This window comes from Salvia hispanica, chromosome 2 (assembly GCF_023119035.1).
Source record: "Salvia hispanica cultivar TCC Black 2014 chromosome 2, UniMelb_Shisp_WGS_1.0, whole genome shotgun sequence".
Classification (NCBI taxonomy): domain Eukaryota; kingdom Viridiplantae; phylum Streptophyta; class Magnoliopsida; order Lamiales; family Lamiaceae; genus Salvia; species Salvia hispanica.
Window position 1 is genome coordinate 26236617 of NC_062966.1, and position 20192 is coordinate 26256808.

Genomic DNA, 20192 nt, shown 5'->3' on the forward strand with positions numbered 1-20192 from the left:
TCTAGTTAGTTAATTATCAACAAGTTAGCAAATTTATGAACTATTTTGCTCTAATGATATGCATGATTAGCAGTACAAGTCTTTTCATGCTAGATCGAAAACCAATTTAATACGATACAAAGCCAAAGTCACGTGTAGTACTTAAAAATTTAGAAAATGAAATTTGTGAAATCAAACAATGAAACACTCGGATGTGATCAAATACTAATCATCTTAACGTGCTACTTGCTAACTAGATCAACACATTATATTGAAAGTGTCAACACGGTGACATGAATATGTCAACAAAAATTTATGTTGACATTTTATAAATGTCAAGATAAATTTGTGTTAACATACTCATATTATTGTGTTGACACTTTAATAAAATGTGTTGATTAGTTAACAAGTAACACATTAAGCAAAATGTCAAGATAAATTTGTGTTGACATACTTATGTTACTCCGTTGACATTTTTAATGTAATGTGTTGATTAATTAGTTAGCAAATACTCCTTCCATCCCTGATTAATTGTCACTCTTTTTCATTTCGGTTCGTCCCTCAATAATTATCACACTTCATTTTTTATCATAAATGGTAAGTAGGTCTCACATTCCACTAACTCACTTCACTCACATTTTATTATAAAATCAATATAAAAAAGTGGTTTCACATTCCACTAACTTTTTCAACCAATTTTTATTTACATTTCTTAAAACTCGTGTCCGGTCAAAGAGTGACAATTAATCGGTGACAGAGGGAGTAGCATATTAAGATAGTTAGCACACTAACACATAGGGATGTCAATCGGGCTAACCCGTTCGGGTTCGGGCCAGCCCACTCGGGTCGCCGGGCTATTTGAGTGCGGGCCATTCGGGTTATGGATTTTTCGGGTCATAAATTTTCAACCCTAACCCTAACCCATCGGGCTATTCGGGCCAAAAAGCTTTCGAAAATAATCTCTTGTATCAAAATTTTCTTTATAAAATGATTTTAAATTTTAGATACTTTTTCTTTTTAGTTTAGAATCATATAAAAATCTTCAACTTTTCATAGTTTTCTTCAATAATACTTGAAAAGAAGCCTTTCATCTCGATCAACTACAATATAAATTAAAGCTTGTGTTCGTGTCATTATTATCGCATTGTTCGTAACTAATTCTTTATGAAAATTAAAAATCATATCTTACATGAATCATTATTAAAATGAAATATATTAAGATTTTGATGGGTTAGTTCTTAATTTTGTCTTGATTGACTTTAGTGGTAGTAAGACACTAGTGGCTGATGATGGGACGGTGCAATAATGAGTTGAGATGGAACTTGAAAGCTGATATTGTGGGATCGAGTGAAAAAGTGTAGAATGAAGATTGAATAAGACTAATGATTGTGTAGAATGAAGATTGAGGATTCAAAAATATAAAAAACCCCTAAAGCTTAATATTTTATAGTTAAAACTCACAACCCGTCGGACCAACCCGCAACCCGTTCGGGCCAACCCGTTTAACCCGCCAACCCATCCGGGCCAACCCGTTTAGCCCGTTTTGTATTCGGGTAATAAAATTATAGCCCTAACCTGCTCATATTATCGGGTTGTTCGGGCTGGCCTATGGGTTTCGGGTTGAATTGACATCCCTACTAACACATCCCAAGACCCAACAGATATTATTAAAGTGGAGTTGATTACGATGAAATCGGCTCTAAATGAAAGACTGAATTCAATGGAATTTTCTAGTCCTCGTAGGCACATCATTGACATGCAGCACCGGTATATATATAAACTTCAACGCGATCACATGAGGCCGGGGCCAAGTCATGGCAAGTCCAGTGATGAATCCATAATTTTAATTTTAGGTTGCGAAAATAATCACAATGACTTGCAATTTCAAACCCGATCTATCATTTTTCGGCACTTTGTTATGTTTTACGAATTGGAGTTTTTGTCTTTTACTATTTTTTTCATTAAAAAAACTTCTTATATAAAAATGTGTTAAGGTTTACCCATCAATAGTAATCTGAAAAATAGTGTGAAAATGATGGTGAAGAGTTTTTATTGGTATCTTCAAATTTCACGTGAAACTTGGGATGATTAAATTATTGGTCATGGTTAATTGAATTTTTAAATAAAAACAAGGGTAGATAAAGAGTGTTATACTGCTACACCAATAAATAGCACATTATAATAATATTAACGAGTTATGATTTATTGTTATTTGGAGTATAAGAAAAATATGTACCTTAACATTTGAGAATTTTGATATATTTTGTATATTACATTCTATCATTCACTAAATTTAATTAGGTCGAATATATTTGTAACAATTTTACAGTTCGACAAATGGTTCCACACCGTTAGCTTTGCTTGTTCATCACCAATGCAATTTTAAAACATTGCGTTTGATTTTTATAACAACTTGTGTCACACCCGTGCGATGCACGGCCCAATTCATTTTCTTCTCCTTGTACTAATTTGAAACATGGGTCCAATATTTTTAAAATGAGAAACAATATGATTATAAGTTCTAAACTCACAAATGTATACTCATACAATTAAATAAGTTTCGAAACTAAAATTTGAATACAAATCACACGTCCATAAGAATGCTTTCGATCTCTACTACATGATCCACCATAAACACATATTGATTACAATTTAATTTTTAATGAAAGAAAAATGGAGATTATTAATGTATGTGTTAGGGCATGATTGACGTAGCCATCTTCCAAAAACTCTCTGACAACGCCGATAATCCAACTCAGAGCCCATCTTCAACATCTGACAAATTCAGAAAACAAAGTCCAAGCCCAATTTAGAAAAACAATCCACGAATTATAAATATAAACTATAAATTGGGTGTCCTATATTTATTTTAATAGCGGTCCAAATTTCAAAAAATTAAGCAATGTTTACATGACATAAGGCAATAAATATAAATAAATATGTGGAGTATGAAAACAATTTAATCTTTTACAAAATAATAACGAATGTAAATTCATAAACAATACTACTATAAAACACTAACATTGTTTATGATAATGAACCCTAAAATTAAATAAAACTATGCATATTAATTATAGTTAATAAAATAAATACACATATATACGCCTCATATATATCAATACATTGCATAAGATATTCAGTAAAGAACAATTACTTCTATTTATTTAGTTTATGCAATTTTAATATAATATTGATATTTAAATTAATTTACCTCTCATAACTTCTAGCTTCTTCTTATTCATCCAAAATAGGTCATTTATTTATATAAGCCAATTAATTTCAATATCCAAACTGATTTATCATAAAAGGAATCCCAAAACTCTATGATGGCTATTACTCAAAATCTAAATTAATATAGAAAACTATAGAAATCTAAAATCCTAAAATGGCTAGTACCCCCTACAATAATTTCTTAGGCAACTCTTCCATCACCGATAAACTCCATCTTTTGCAATTTTAGGCAACTTATCCATCACTTCTTCATGCTTCTGCAATTTCTGAACCAGACATGAAATAACTAATAACTAATAACCTAATAGTATTATGTCAAAATTCAGGAAAAAATATGCTTTAAGATTACCAAAATATAAAGAAATGATAAGATATTAACACCATATCGATTTCATGGACCATAAATACACTGTTAGAATCCTATTAGTGTGAAGAATAAAACACATAAAAAGCACCTCACCTTCATTAGCACCTTTTTTGTGCTGCATGTAATTGGCAGCTTGTTCAACTAATTAAATTGAGAATTGTCATGGAAAACTGAACGAATATGCTTTGGGTTTACTACTTCTGCAGACTACCATCAAACATATGCACAAACACACTCTGACTTGAGTAAAGCATAATTCATATAAAGCAGATAAAATGCTAAAGTGATAAATTGCGCAAACATAAAGTATTAAAATCGAGGAACAAAAATTAAAGAACGAACGAATTATACCATGGTGATGGTGGATAGCTCTCAAACATCAGGCATTGTGATTTATGAGTCTCGGGGATTCAAGAGAAAAGAAATTTATAGGGATGAGTATTGTTCGTTTAAACGCATAATAATTGTGAGAATTAATGTGCCAACCACAATTTTCTAATTATTAGTTGTGCTACTGTTTTTTTTTTTTTCTTTTTTACTTTTGGGGTGATTTGCACATAAAAGCCACAATTATTATTTATAAAAAAATAATGACAATTCAAATGCTCCTAATTAAATGATATAGCTAGATATCAATATTTTAAGCGTTTTTTTTTAAAAAAAAGCCGGCAAATCTAACTATATAATAATGTCATTAAAGCCAATATACATTATAGCCAATTAATTAATAATTGATTAAGAAAATGAAACTAATACAATTATTCTTATGATGCTTTGGAAACGCCATAATGTATATAAATATTCACTAAATTTAATTACTACGAATATATTTGCAACAATTTTACAGTTCGACAAATGGTTCCACACCGGTAGCTTTGCCTGTTCATCACCGATGCAATTTTAAAACATTGCGTTTGATTTTTATAACAATATTTAGGCGAAATTCATGTGAATTGTGCATTGGATTACCACATCGATTTTAATTTGAACGAAAACCATAATAATCCTGATAATACTACAACAAATTTAAATTCGAATATTTATTAAATTATTTCAAATTTTGTCTTACTTTCTTCATTATGAATGTAAGTAAATTGGGCTTAGAGCCCAACTTGAAGGCCCAATGAAAGCCGCGTCGAACCTTAGAAGTGAAGAAAACCACCCATATTTATTTCTCAAAAATTAAAATTCGAGAAGAAATCAACCGACTTTTCAATTTTCCCGTACTACCGATCGCCTGAATTTCCGATTATCGTTGCCGCCGGCGAGGAACCGTTTTCTAATTGATCAGGTTTTTCTCTTTTCCGACGATTTATACTTTCTATATATAAATCTGGTTTAGAGCATCTAAGATTTGGATCTGAGAGCTTACGAGATCGTTGTTCGTGATTGACCATTCGTTGCCAAATCGCGATTGATGTCCAGGTCGCTGGTTTAAATCGCCATTTCTGCGATATAATTGAAGCGATTTGATCTGTAACAGTATCTAAAGTGTCTAATCGCACCATTTTGTGTGGGGGGAAATGTGCTATTTTTAATCTTTTCATTTCTACTTTGCCGATCGATGAAGCTTATTGATGTTAGTGTGTAGGATTCTATCGTAATTACGGATATATGAAAAATCACTTTGTGGTTGATGTAGTTTTTGCATGTGAAAGTGCGGTGTTGTTGTTGTTGTGTATACGAGCTTCGTTTTCCTAGATGTTTTGTATTGCTGGTATTTGACACAAATGCTTTCATATCCTTTGAGTAAATATAAATTTTAAAGTGCAATTGTAATTGAAGAAGATATACATCGAGCTCTCTTTTGAATTTTGTAGGAGTAGATCAAGTCTAAAATTATTCTGAGTTGCCTCCTTGTTATAACTTGTGTGCACTGTTTCTGTTTAGTATCCATTTCAGGGAAAATGTTGTTTGTTTATGTACTTTTTTGACTGTGTTAATGAAATGAGCATTTTTAAATATATATTGCATCTTGGATAATCAGTCATGTCAATAAAGGTTGTAAGGTGAATCTTGCTGGTTTCTGGAGTCTTTTAACCAAATGTTTACCTCACACAACCGTTTCCCAAACTTATCCTTGCAGATTTTTAGGTATTCTTTAAGACATGTATGATAATCTAGGAGGACAGCCAGGAGTACCCAGACCACCTAATGCGCAGCAGCCCAGTCCTTTTGGAAATACATTTTATGGTGCGAGTTCGGGATTCATAAGAGGTGGGCTGGGTGCCTATGGGGAGAAAATCTTGGGATCTAGCTCGGAATATGTGCAAAGCAATGTAAGTGTCTAGGTGCCTTTTGACTAGTCTACATGATTATTAAGAATTAGATTGATTTCCTTTTACGTTTGAATTGTTGTAAACAGATCAGCCGCTATTTCTCTGACCCACAATACTATTTCCAAGTTAATGATCATTATGTGAAGAATAAGTTAAAGGTTGTTCTATTCCCGTTCCTGCACAGGGTAAGACGGTGTGCGTCCATACTTATTCATTGTGCTACCTGTTCCAATGTAGTGTGTTCAGCTGATTTAATCTCTTACAGGGTCATTGGACAAGAATTACAGAGCCAGTGGGTGGTAGACTTTCCTACAAACCCCCTATTTATGATATAAATGCTCCGGACTTGTACATACCTCTCATGGCATTTGGTACTTATGTGGTGCTTGCTGGGTTATCATTGGGACTTCATGGAAAGTAAGTTCATTAATTTTTCTTCTGTTAACTGTTTTGTATTTATCATGTCCATTCATTCTTCCAATTTTGTCCAAACCTAGATATTTGTTTGCAAGAACACATTCTTGTTACTTTGTTAGTTAGCCACCTTGAACTATTAAAGCTCACTTCTCTCACTTCCCTTACTTTCGTGTCTGTGTGTATATCCCTATGCTCTTGTTTTCTATTGAAAGTTGAGATACATATTCCCATTTCTCACTTTATAATTACATAAAAATCTTCAGTTAAACCTTAGAGTTGTACTTGAAGTTCCAAATAATAATTTGTCACATACGTCGTAGTCTCCTGCAGCCAGCAGCCTACCATATTTTACTTGTTGAATATGCTAATCTAAAAATTATACTTTTCCCAATATATATATTCCTCTCTGTTCTTCCCCACACCTTCCTTTCTTTATATATACTGCTAAAATAGCTTTTCCCAATGTCTTTCCAACTTACAGCATGCTTATTCTGTACACTCTGTCAGGTTTAGCCCGGAAGCCCTGAACTGGCTATTTGTTAAAGGTGTCGTTGGCTGGTCCTTTCAAGTTGCGCTGCTAAAGATGTCACTGTTCTCCCTGGGTAGTGGGGAGGCTCCTTTGCTCGACATTGTGGCGTATGCTGGATACACCTTCACCGGATTGTCTTTTGCAATACTAGGGAAGATATTTTGGGGCTATGCATACTACTTTTTGCTGCCGTGGACATGCTTGTGCATGGGAACTTTCCTGGTGAAGACCATGAAGAGAGTTCTTTTTGCAGAAGTGAGGACCTACGATTCGAGCAGACACCATTACCTGCTGCTCTTCATTGCCTTGGCGCAGTTCCCTCTTCTGATTTGGCTCGGGAATATTACTCTCAACTGGCTTGTTTGAAGTGGCGATTGGGCACAAGCTGCTGCTTTAAGGTTTAGTTGATGTTTATATGCAAAATTTTGCAGGCAAATTTGTTAGTTGTTTGTTTGGTCATATATAATTCTTATCGTAGAGTATGTTGTGCTTTATTTCATGGTCAGTTACTTCTTTAAAGAGTATAGGTGATGTTAATATGCTACCTCATAAATTTTGCTGTCGAATTTGTTTGTAATTTAATCAAACTTTATTATTTTCAGAGAATATGTTGTGTTTTCTTTATGTTAAGTTATTCTTTCTCAAATTGTCTTGTTCACATATTAATATAAATGTTGAACCGCATACGTGTCACATTCAATAGACATACGATTGTCAATGGTGGATCCGAGAATTCTTAATTTGTGGGTGCGACCGAAGGAGGAGTTGGTGTTGCGTCAGAGTAGCCGGTGTCGTGTCGTTACCGAGTCTTTTTATCGAACGCTTAATATGGAGTCTAGAAGATCTAAAACACTTCATTATAATAATCGATTAAATTTATACTCCACTTAATTTGTGAATTTCTGATATTTTCGAAACATATTTTCACAAATTATGGTGGTGTTGTTTGATTACATTGATTGGATCTTTACTTACAAGTATTTCCGGTTGCAGTTTTTGTTTTTGTTACTTGATGAAAACTTTGATAGATTATTTGCCGGACTAAGGTAGACTTTTGTTAGTTAGATTATTTGTTGTGCCAAATCTTCTTAATTTCTCGAACCGACAAGAGATTCATGAATCAGACCTGCCATTAATGTGGGTATCTCTGTTTCCAGAGTAGGGTCTGCGGCTCAAATTAAAGCCATGAAACAAGTAGTCAGTAAGTTAAAATTGGAACTGGCGCGACTTCCGAGTCATATAGCTTAGCCTAGACGAGATTAGGAGCAGGACGAGAAGTGGGTTATTGGAAATATATTAGGTGGTTGCAGAGGTTTGCTATTGTAAACGTTGATGGCTCAGTTGCCACAGAGGGAGGAGTATACTCATCTGAATAGCTGTGTCGTTGCACTATACTGGTTGATAATCAAAACTAGAAAGTGATAAATATTTATGGACAATTCAAAACGAGAAAACAAGATTATTTGCTATGAACACATATACAGAGATATATTCTCAAACAAGATCTGTAAGTTCTTGATACAGATAGTAGTGAGCAGCTATAGTTCATAATAAATTTTTTCCTTATTAATTTATAGTACCTATGGCTGATGATCCACAGTAGAATAGTAGTTTTGATTAATTATTAAGTAGCAATGGTTAAATTAAACTAAGTAATTCCTAGATTATGTGTGTTTGCTGCAGTTCTTTTTTTATAATTTTTATATTTATTGGAATAATAGGCTTTAAATAGTCGATTTCACCGAATTTTTAGTTTGCATTCCTATAAATAGATTTTGACTATGCTCAGCACTATATGTGCGGCTGGACACTCTAGTGTGTGGCAAAAATTAGATTATAAATACTACACCAATAAATCATAACAACAAATGCTATCATGATTAGTTTACAATTAACGCTATCTCTTTTTCTCTATATATTTATTATTATTAATATTTAATGAGTAGCATAAGTTGTAGTAGTACCAAATAAATTAATGTTATGGTTAATGAGTCTGAGAGAATTTTTTATAAATGAAAATGAAATATTTTTATGGGGATGAAAAAAGAAAAATATTCATATTTTCATGGAATGATAGGAATATTACGTTAGAAAGAAAATTTCAAAAAGTTACTACCAATCAAGTCTTGAATTTGCTACGACTATGAATAGTTAAAATACGACTATATATAGTTAGATAAGTTCCCTACATCTTATAAACAATGATACTTCGATTTAATTCTACCAACAAAAAGTGATTAAAAACAAATCCATTACTAATAAGCAAAAGAAACTTCTACGCAAACCTAATTTAAATTAGAAATTACTTGATAGAATTGGAGGAAAGAGAACAGGAGAGAACACGCGGCCCGCAACAAAAGGTCACCACTGCACAGCAAACGACTGAACGTCTCACATTCAACTTCCGCAGCTATGGCTTCTCTCTCAACCGCCGCCGCCGCCGCCGCCGCCGCTACTCGCTTTCTTCCTTCAGCCTCCACCTCCGCCGCCAGGCTCTCCTACCGCCCCTCCGTCTCTCTCGGTTCCCTCAGATCGTCGCCTCTCCTCTCGCGCATTTTCCTTCCCCAGGTATTTCGTTCATTTTGTTTCTCTCGATTATGCGCGCGTGCGAAATTCGTATTAACTGCGTGTTGAAAATGTAGAAGAGCACCGCGCGGCGGTTATCGACTGGCAGAATTGGCTATTCGACTGCGCCGCCGCCGAAATGCGCGGCGTCGGACCCCGATCAGCTGAAGAGTGCGCGTGAGGATATCAAAGAGCTTCTGAAGACTAAGTTCTGTCATCCTATACTGGTAAAATTATCGCCGCTGATTTTTCTGCTTTTTTTTGGCCTAATAATTGTTCAGCTGAGGTTTCGTATTGGATGCTGGTTTCTATAGCAGATTTTGATATCGTTTGCATTTTTTATTTACATTTGCGGAACTATTTACGATCACTTTGTATTTCCTCAACCAACCAAGTATCGAAAGGAAACTAAATTTAGTTTAACCAGCTGGATTTTATGGTATAAAATGGCATTTAGGGTATAAAGAAAATTCATATCAAGTTTCTAAAACTTGGCAGTTAGGCTCGGTAAATAGAGGTGAAGATCAGTGGTCTTATCAATACTAAAGAAATTGGGGGCAGCACTAGTGTTTCTTTCATGTTTCTTTTAAATCACTGGTCTTATCAATTTCACTGTTCTGATTGTTGATTATCACTTAGTTGAGAAGACACTCCCCTCCAATCATTAGGTTAGGGTTCTGAGTCACCTCGGATGTGTACTGAGGTGTCTGAGATGTAACGCAAAAAATCATGAACAAAAATGCAGTACGTTACATATTATCTTCGTCTTTCTTATATAGGTTCGGCTAGGTTGGCATGATGCGGGTACATATAACAAGAACATTGAGGAGTGGCCGCAAAGGGGTGGTGCTAATGGAAGTTTAAGATTTGAAATAGAACTGAAACATGGAGCAAATGCTGGTAAGATGCCCCTATTTATAGGTTTTTGTTTGTTTATTCAATTATTTGCTTGACATTTTTGGGTGGTACAGGTCTTGTCAATGCTCTTAAGCTTCTTCAGCCCATCAAGGACAAGTATTCCAATGTGACATATGCAGACTTATTTCAATTGGCTAGTGCTACTGCTATAGAGGTTGATCATCTTGACTTCTGGTTCAATATGCTTGAATTTTCAACCTGATGCAGAAATTTAGACTAATACGATTATTAAGTACTACAGGAAGCTGGGGGCCCCAAGATTCCTATGAAGTATGGAAGAGTAGATGTATCTGGACCTGAACAATGCCCTGAAGAAGGAAGGCTCCCTGGTAAAACAACTGCCAAACTTTAAATTCGGGCTTTTACAGTGCTGAACTTTGAAAAAAAAAAAAAATTCTTAGAATGGAGGGGTTTTACCCTTTAAAAAATGGTTTTACTGTGCAGAACTTTTTTTTTAAAAAAAAGAAGAAATTCCTAGAACAGAGTTGTCATTGAACCGATATGTGTTAAAATGTGCTCTGAGAGCCTAAACCTGTTACATAAGGAGTGGTCAAATGATGCTACTTATTTCATTTGTATGCCTGTAAGTAGATGGTTGTGTGTGCTGTGACTGGTAGTGGTATCCTTTTTATGTTGATGGTTCTACTACACTGTTCTAATGCTTTAAAGCTAAGGAACAGACCTCCTTGCTCTTGATAATTAGACAAGATAGAGTTTTGGAGAGTATACTATCTACTTGGGAAAAGTTTAGTGGTAGTTAGGCTTGTTCTTCAAATACAGAACATTATGCAACAAGCCAGTTTATTGTTTCTAGAAGCATCTAATATGACTGTGAAATATTTCATCTGGGTCTTTTTAACAGTATATATTTCGACATCAAGGTCTACAAATGTACTCCATATCTTTTCCCCCTTTATCAAACGATGTCCTCTTTCTCATGTCATTCGCGAAACACGGAATTTTACTATATGCTATCACACTTTTCTCAACGTATGTAGCATAATCCTCTATTGGCCCTGACAATCAACTTTATTTGTCTTATTACTATTTTCTTCTACTAGCTTTAGATTCAATTCTTCTTATTAATATTTTCTTCTATTAGATGCTGGCCCACCTTCCCCTGCTTCACATTTACGTGATGTCTTCTACAGAATGGGCTTGAACGATAAGGTAATTGTTTGTTTTAACTTTGACATTATAATTATTTTCCATTATAAGACTTTTAATTGATTATCCTTTTAACTCCCAGGAAATAGTTGCTCTTTCTGGTGCACACACTCTTGGAAGATCACGCCCGGATCGCAGTGGATGGGGTAAACCAGAGACCAAATACACGGTATTGAAAGTTGACATTTGTTTACAGTGTACTTGTAGATTAAATATTCTACTTCAGTGTGTTACGTGGTTTGGTTTTAACTTGTAAAAGATTGATAGTGGGGAGCTGTCATAGCTTGGGAAGTTCTAAAGAACTCAAATAAATAACCTAAATGATAATAAAAGGGTATATATATTTCTGAACTTATTTTTTTCTAAAAATGTTCCAACCTTCAAAATATGAAAAAAGATCTGAGTGTTTGTGAAACATTAGCATATTTGCTTTGCATTACAGAAAGACGGGCCAGGGGCCCCTGGAGGACAATCATGGACAGCACAGTGGCTAAAATTTGATAATTCCTACTTCAAGGTGATACAGGAAAAATGATGATGTGAGTTCTTATGGTTTGGTGTCAGTACAATTTACTCATATTTCTTTTCCATGCCTTTTACATAGGATATTAAAGAGAGAAGAGATGAGGATCTGCTAGTTCTACCTACTGATGCAGTCCTATTTGAAGATCCTTCATTCAAGGTAAAATAACATGATAACACAAGAAAAACAAAAACATATACTAACTAATTATTTTCTGAGATGTAATGACTTGTGATACCATTCATCATGTTTGTTTATATCCTTAATTTGTTTAGTTATTTAGGGTTAAGTTGTTGAGGGTTAGAAACTTAGAATAAAGAGATGGATCATGCTTTTGTGTGGGCTTCAAGTTTTTGGTCTTTGAATATGAATAGTTATTAGTGAGTTAGGGTTTTAAAATCATCACTTTAGTATGGTTTTTGAGACAGCATCGCTGTAGGCTTCCAAGAGGAGTTTCAGTTAGCATCTCACTGTAGGGCCTAACAAGGATTTCTTTCTATTTTCCTCGTTCATATTTTTTTATTGCATACGATTTCTGTCTGTTTCATTGTTCATAATTTATCTCAATCACCAACTCTACCAGTGCTTACATAGAGTAAGTTGCACCCTTGTAGGAATATTCGGAGAAGTATGCTGCAGACCAAGATGCATTTTTTAAAGATTATGCTGAGGCCCATGCGAAGCTGAGCAATCTTGGAGCTAAATTTGACCCAGCTGAGGTATCTATGCATGTGCTTATTCATCATTTCCTCTTTTATTTAAGCTTGCTGAAACTCACAATGAAAATGAGTTCACAGGGAGTTCCTTTCTCCCTCATTACCCAAATTTTCTTTTATTGATAAGCGACTCTTAAAAAAGCATAGATGACATTAAACATTTACAAAAGTATAAGAATCCTACTGCAAAATATTCTTTCATCTACTACGCTGGGCTACTTTAGAACTACCTGAACAACTCTTTCTCATTCTGTCTGACTCATATTTTCCATCTTTCTGAAAATTTCTGATCCTGAATATCAAACTAAGCATGCTTCTTGTTATTAGTGTTTTATCTTACCTTTACCTGTTATTAGATTAGTAATTGCATTGAAGTGCTACGCTCACAACTCTTCTGTACAGGGGTTCTCGCTAGATGACAGTCCTGCAAAAGGTCAGCCAGAGAAATTTGTAGCAGCCAAGTACTCAACGGGAAAGGTGAGAATCAATTATAGTGTATACTAAATTTCTCATAACCTTGTATCTTTTTCATTTTCTTTGCTTTCATCCTGAAATGCTTTTTTGGCAAAAGTAATAGCGCATGCTTTAATCTATCACTTTTTATGGCTGCTGCAGGACTAAAACTGAATACAAGTATCTACTATTAGTATGTTGTTACGAATAATAACACGAGTGAGCAACCGTGTGAACAGCATAACTAAAATCTGGAAGTTTTAATGGAGAAGAATAAATTCAATGAGTGTTATATTTGGATTGCAGAGAGAACTCTCGGATGCTATGAAACAAAAGATTAGAGCGGAGTACGAAGGCTTTGGAGGGTCTCCAGATAAGCCTCTCCAATCAAACTATTTCCTTAATATCATGATTGTGGTTGCTGTTTTGGCATTGGTTTCGTCTTTGATTGTGAACTGAAAACGGGTTTGGTGTTTCTTATAGAAGGAAGATACACATTTTTCTCTTACTTGCATTTGCCTAAGTTTCTATCTGCTCTTCTCTTCTCTTCTCTTCTGTTTCTTCTAGAAAGAAATAATAAACCATAGTATAAGTTAGATTGTTGATTATAAGATTATCTAGAAAATAAAGTCCCAAAAGTCTATTTTATATTGGAACCGAAGCCCATAAGCTCAATCATCCAACACTCTTGACAATTTATAAACTGTAGCAACATCTTATATGTTGAAGTTCATTAGATGTCTAAACTAAACTTAGCCCAAATACTTTATTAGTACTACTACTTAAAAAGAAAAGGCATATAGTATATTAGGTGTCTGATTGTATAATATTGGGCCTTGCAAGATAGGGTATTTGAATAGATCCAATCATGATTCGAATAACACCCTTCATCATGTGAATAAAGTAATGAAGTCGAATTTTATTTACATCAACGAGGAGAAAAAACCTTCATCCACGGGGAAAAAATTTAACCACTAGATGAGTCTTGTTTTCCTTTCACACTTATCAATAAAATTATGGAAAGAATCACCTAATATGTTTGTGATCTATTTTCTACTAATATACAACTATGACATGAAAAATAGACTATATTATAAATTGGTATTTTATATTTCCGTATTAGGAAATGTAGTACCAAATATATTCAGTGATCATTTCCGCTAAATTCAACTTCATAAGAATGTAACACTTTCGAGTATACAATAATCATGTATATAGGGTTAGGTGGAATCCATAGAATAAAATAAGAGGATGCATAAGGGCTATTTCAATCACGATCAAATTTGGTGTGGTCTTCACACCTTTTCACTCGAATGGTGCACCAAATTCGGTTTTTGGTAGATCCCACATGCTTTTAAGATTTTACTTTTCTTTCAAGTAATTACTAATAATATTTTTAATTATTGTATATAGAGTTTATGTATGCTCCTTAGTCTACAATCTGATTTATGTTATTTCATTAATTTATTAAAAACATGAATATATAACTACGAATAGAAATGACTAAATAAAGTAGAGTAATTTAGGGAATGCGATTTCTAACATAAAAGATCGAGTCCGAATGTTTTTTTACTAAATTTACGTCATTTACGTCTTTTAATGATTATATTTCACCTAAATTATATAAACATTTAACATATATAAGTAATATTCATACAATTGATGATGTTACCTTTATGTGCTTTTAAGTTTTAACTACTAGTACTAATTGGTCGAGCCCAGATTCGTTCATCTAATAACGTGACACCTAGGCATGCCCCTCACCCACTATTGAAAGAAAAATAAAAGATGAGAGAAAACGAGAAGAAAGATACCATGAGGAACGACAAGTACGAGGATGTTTGCATGGTGCACAGAGATAAGCATTATAATATCATGAGGAAACATGACATTTTTGGGGTTTTAAATTTTTTTTTTGTTAGGGTTAGATCGATTTTCAATTTGTCCATACTAAAAAGACAATCAAAGTTTTGAAAATAGGTTTGAAGGTGTTCACCCAATCAAAATAATCTAACAAGAGATCAGTCTACCAAACATGGCAGTCATCTACTTACTCTATCTATGAAGAAGAACAAAGCAGAAAAGATGTAGAGACAAGTCGAAAGGTCAATCCCCACCAAGTGATTAGAGCTGTACAAAACATACATAAGACTTAATGCAAAAGTGTCAATACCCAGTCCCCACAAGGCACAAACAAAGCTAACTCTCGGCATGAAACATCGTTGGGGAGAGCTTATCCCTCTAGGTGTCAGAATCTGAAATTCGAATACTCTGCTGATCCATTTTAACAAGTGCTTATAAATGAGGAGGTGAGGTCCTAAGAGAAGTGAAACCATAATTGGCGTCACAAGTAAATTCACACAGAACCATAACTGCTTTGACAAGTAAATTCGCGATTCCAATTTTATTTTTTTATATTTTATAATTTTAAGAAAAAATTAACGACCAATCGCTTATATGATTCCAAAATTTCTAGTAAAAACCTGACTGATAGAACCAGTATGTCATTTCAGCCCATGTAATAGTTGCGTTTCCAAAATTGAAATGATCAATCTTATTTTGAGCGTAACCAACAATTTAGTTTCGCTATGCATCACAATATCCAAATACTTAAAGAGGTTACAATTTTAGTTTAACTATGCATCACTCTATCCAATTAATTAAAGAGAATAGGGTGTCTAATAAAAATGAATTCAAACATTTTGAATCTCACCTAGTGTCACTCACAGCTAAGATGCTACATATGTCTCTGTAGATCCATATAGTATACAGAATAATATGAACAGTGTTGATTGTCTGATATTAAGAGGCAGGGCTATCAACCAAAATATTGATTGCTACATATCAGTTTGTATTTAATACTACTATGTTTCTTGTACGTATAGTATAGAGTAAGGTACATAAATTTAATATGAGTGACTATCCAAAAGCTGTACAGTATTAATTTCTGTAGCATGAGATGTACCCAACTTAAATTATGCAAAGTGCTAATATGATTAGAAGCAAATTAGTGGCTGCTTTTTGATAGGGATTAGGTTAACTTCTGGTACTTAAAGATCTGAATACCGTTTAGCATATTAGCAGATGTACACTACATCAAAGGTCAGGCTCAACCACCACGTTACATCATTTGTTTATATTTTATTGATTTTTTTAAAATTTTAATTTAAATTAGTAGTGAAATTGTGAGAGTATTTGGGGTTGGGGGTGGGGTTGAGTCTCCAGATCTGAAGCACTGAGTGTGCACATGGGCATTGCATGTGGATGCGTGTATTGCATGGCGTGTCTATTTTTGGATTATATCTATGTAATACTCTCATTCACATGACTTCCAAGACCTTTGTCTCTTTTGGGCCCACATTTATGTGGGATGGGGGGAGGGTATTATTTTGTTACTCCGTTCCTCTATCAAATATTATTCGGCATGAGTTTTAAGAAATGTGAAGAAAAGTATATTGAAAAAGTTAGTGAAATGAGGGCCTCACACTTATATATTAGTTTTATAATAGAATGTGAGTGTCTTTAGTTAGTAGTAGAAAGTGTGGTCCATTTATCAAAAATAGAAACAAAAAAAATGGACAGCTTTTCACACGAACGGATCAAAATGGTAAAACTGGATAATATTTCACGGACGGAGGGAGTAGAAATTTAGATAATCAAAATAAAAACTACTCTATCAAATCAAGTGCTCGTCCCATAAGAATATACACTTTTGGTTGGGGTTTTAGTGCATAATCAGTCAAGTAAGAGAGAAGTAGAAAGAAAAGATAATTAAAAGATTGTTAGTAAAGAATAAGTCACACCTCAGTAGATAGAATAGAGTTTCTATATTTAGAAAGTGCATATTCTTGTGGACGGACTAAAAAATAAAGATGTAGGGAGGGAGTATGTTATGACAACAAGCCACCTCATTTTGATACTTCATCCGTCCATAAGAATATGCAGTCTTTCCTTTTTAGTCCATCCTACAAGAATGCACTTTCATTTTATGAAAAATCTGTGACGTGCACATTCTTATTTAACAATACTTTAATTACTTTTTTTTTGTACATCTCTTACTTTATTAATTACGTATTGAAACTCATGCCAAACCTAAAGTGCATACATGGAGAGTGAACTGTATGTGTGGAAGGTATATAAGTTCGTGAAAAGATGAGTGTGTGAGACAAAATGTGCATCTATATTATACTCCCTGTTTATGTTAAATAAATGTAAAAAAAATGCAGTTTAATTAACAAAACATTTCTCTCATTTTCATAAGTTGGAAGTGTAAATAACCACAGTTTACTAAATAAATAGGCGAGCATTACATAACTTCTCAAATAAGGTAATTGGTTGTTATAATCAAAGGTTATTCTCTCATTTCTCAAATACAGATTTTTGTCATTTTACATAAGAACAAGAATAAGGGTTTTAAATTATAGTGGCTGAAAATGATTGAAGTAAGCATAATTAATAAATCTATTCTCTTAACATCAACTAGTCATTTTAGTGAACTATACATGATTTTGACAATAATTGACTTAGATCCAACATTAAGATTCTTTCAATTTAATTATTTACATTCTAAATACCCCACACACAAAAAGGAGAGGTTGATAATTTAACTACTCTCTGCAAAACACGTTTTAAAGCTAAAAAGAAAATGCGCTTTTTGCGTGACAAGACCGTAAAAAGATCCTATTCTTTATAGAAAAAAAGTCAGAAAAGTGTAATATGGGCCGAAAAGGTGGGCCATACTACTTGAGTTTGGAGGGCCCACTTGTGTATCTCCCTTTTGAAGCCCAGCATCATTTCTATCGAATATTCAAAACCAGATTTATAAAGTATTTTGTCTTTTTATTGGGATAATAGTAGTAGCATTTAATTCCCAATATGTGTAGTCAAATATTTTTTGCAATAATATTTGAAAACGAAATATCATACTTTTTAATTTAATTGTCTTGTATAAAATGATGTTTTTTTTTTGTTGATACTTAAAACAACGTGACTTTATCAAAATAAGAAGTGACTTTATCAAAATAAGAAAAGAAAAGTGAAGAAAATAAAATTCGCATATTTTAATGAAATGGTGCCGCTTTGTGCATCAACAAAGGATATATTTTGTATACATATTCCCTCCGTCCATTGTCAAGAGTCCCATTCTTAAGCGGCAAGGGTTTTAAAAAAATATTGAAAAAGTGGGTGAAAAAATATTAGTGGAATAGAGATCCCACTAATATATAGTATTAGTTTTAAATGAAATGTGAGTAGAATGAGTTAGTGGAATGTGAGATCCTATTATTATTTATGGTAAAAGTGAACCAGGACACCTATTCGCGGACGGACAAAAATGAAAAAACGGAACTCTTATTCACGGACGGAGGGAGGGAGTATGAGACAACTATGAAAAGTAAAAAAAAAAAGTTATTGCTAATATTCAATGTTTAAACATTATAAATTAATTAAAATTTCTTTTATTTCCTGTTTTAAATAACTGTAATTATTCATAATATTGAAATTAAAACTACTTTTACTAAATCATGCGATAAAGCATGGTTAAAAGTGAGGTGCATATCATATAGATTCTCTATTCGATCGATACATTTGTCGTCTACTAAGAACTGAATGGATTTACTATACAAATTATTACAAATAGTAATAGTAGGGCATTATGAAATTATTAGCTATTCAAACTAGATAATATCATTACCGACAAGTTCAATCACATACTCCATGTCTTCGTTTCATCCCAATTATTAACATGGTTCAATAAGTATAACTAATGGAGTCGGATATTAGGAATAAGGTCGTCGTTAATACCGGAAGGCAGACGCAGTACGATGTCCGTAGTTGGCAATTGATAACGAATGAAGCATATACTTACCCAAGAGGGTTATAGCATAGCGATTGTCGATAATTTCAAATGCCAAAATTAATGTAATTTTAGGAGCCTCATATATTATGGACCAAACATGAGAACTTATCTCAAAAAAATTGTCCATTAGAGGAGATAATTCATTATTCTTTTACAACCGATGTGAGATATTGAGTCCATAACACTATATATTGGTGGTCGGTTGGTCGACATCTCGATCCCATTTGGTTCAACCATTTCCCCGTATCTTCATCATCGAGTTGGCCAGTCTTTTGTCGCGGTGCATCGCATTGTGTGCGCCACATGAATCGTGCATTTATTTATCGCACTGATTAATCATCTATAAACACTCTAAATCCCTCACAAATGATTTCTTATTTACCATACCTTATAAACTCTTCTATAATTATTGATGATTTGTTATTTTATTTACAATGGTGTAAAATATTAGGAAATAACAATTAACTGAGAAAGTAAATAAATCGATTGGACCTCAAAATGGTTTGAGGAATTACTTGAATCTGAAATTAAAAAAAAAATCTTAATTTAATTCAATTTAATTTGATATGCTAACCTTTTACTTGCTGGCATTTTATTGATCAATGGCAAATTCAGCATTTTGAATTTTTTTCAATAGAAAAAATTAATACTCCATCCGTTTCATAGTAATATAGTTATTTTGCTATTTTGGTACGTTTTATAATAATAGAGTCATTTTTTTTTATAGGAAAAATCAACACATTTACTTTACTATCTCTTACTTTTTTCTCTCTTCATCTCTCTACCTTTTTCATTTTCCACTTTATTCTTCGTTTACTTAACTTACCTAACACAATATTTCTTAATCTTCGTGCCGAAAAGAAACGTGTCTACTATAGAATGGAGAGAGTACCGTAGGATAAGACATGTTAGCGGTCAATGTCAAATTCAGCACTATGAATTTTTTGTGATGGGAAAGCTATTCCAGGATAACCACAAATTCACATATTCATATTGACCAATTCACAAATTGACATCATGGTTTAATAATCTTTTTCTCCTTTCTTTTTTATTTATCCAAATCCTAAGTCAATAGTCTTAATTTATCTACAATATTAAAGTTATTATCAGTAGTATATGTGAAATTAAGATAAGCTCCAAAATTATCAAATAGGAGTAGTCAAGATGTTTGTCCACTACATGGATTTTGGG

The 20192-nt window shown here is 33.4% G+C and overlaps 2 protein-coding genes across 5 annotated transcripts; both read left to right on the plus strand.

Moving 5' to 3' along the window:
- The first annotated feature begins 4760 nt into the window (after positions 1-4760).
- On the plus strand, positions 4761-7408 carry LOC125204188 (protein YIF1B-like). Its single transcript, XM_048102761.1, has 5 exons — positions 4761-4868; positions 5664-5856; positions 5943-6041; positions 6122-6273; positions 6781-7408. The coding sequence occupies exons 2-5, from the start codon at positions 5686-5688 to the stop codon at positions 7166-7168; spliced, it is 810 nt and encodes a 269-aa protein (XP_047958718.1). The 5' UTR covers positions 4761-4868; positions 5664-5685; the 3' UTR covers positions 7169-7408.
- A 1755-nt stretch (positions 7409-9163) lies between these two features.
- LOC125207187 (probable L-ascorbate peroxidase 6, chloroplastic/mitochondrial) lies at positions 9164-13652 on the plus strand. 4 transcript variants are annotated; one of them, XR_007173929.1, is made up of 13 exons: positions 9166-9370; positions 9445-9594; positions 10147-10267; positions 10339-10439; positions 10527-10614; positions 11388-11455; positions 11535-11621; positions 11895-11969; positions 12057-12134; positions 12590-12694; positions 13094-13168; positions 13307-13363; positions 13451-13652. XR_007173929.1 is itself a non-coding variant. In XM_048106425.1 (12 exons), exons 1-12 carry the CDS (start codon positions 9215-9217, stop codon positions 13601-13603), a joined length of 1254 nt encoding a protein of 417 aa, XP_047962382.1. In that variant the 5' UTR covers positions 9164-9214; the 3' UTR covers positions 13604-13652. The 4 variants fall into 4 exon arrangements, 3 of the variants coding, with proteins under 3 accessions (XP_047962382.1, XP_047962383.1, XP_047962381.1); XM_048106425.1 differs by lacking the exon at positions 13307-13363 and having other exon boundaries at positions 9164-9370; positions 9448-9594; XM_048106426.1 differs by having other exon boundaries at positions 13307-13652.
- The last annotated feature ends 6540 nt before the right edge of the window (positions 13653-20192 follow it).

Excerpts from the sequence above, each read along its gene's own strand:
- LOC125207187 (XM_048106424.1), top strand. The coding sequence starts at position 9,215 with ATGGCTTCTCTCTCAACCGCCGCCGCCGCCGCCGCCGCCGCTACTCGC. Across the intron at positions 10,615-11,387 it reads TGAAGAAGGAAGGCTCCCTG|ATGCTGGCCCACCTTCCCCT; the intron begins GTAAAACAACTG and ends TTCTTCTATTAG. Across the intron at positions 11,622-11,894 it reads AACCAGAGACCAAATACACG|AAAGACGGGCCAGGGGCCCC; the intron begins GTATTGAAAGTT and ends TTTGCATTACAG.
- LOC125204188 (XM_048102761.1), top strand. The coding sequence starts at position 5,686 with ATGTATGATAATCTAGGAGGACAGCCAGGAGTACCCAGACCACCTAAT. Across the intron at positions 5,857-5,942 it reads CGGAATATGTGCAAAGCAAT|ATCAGCCGCTATTTCTCTGA; the intron begins GTAAGTGTCTAG and ends TGTTGTAAACAG. Across the intron at positions 6,274-6,780 it reads TCATTGGGACTTCATGGAAA|GTTTAGCCCGGAAGCCCTGA; the intron begins GTAAGTTCATTA and ends ACACTCTGTCAG.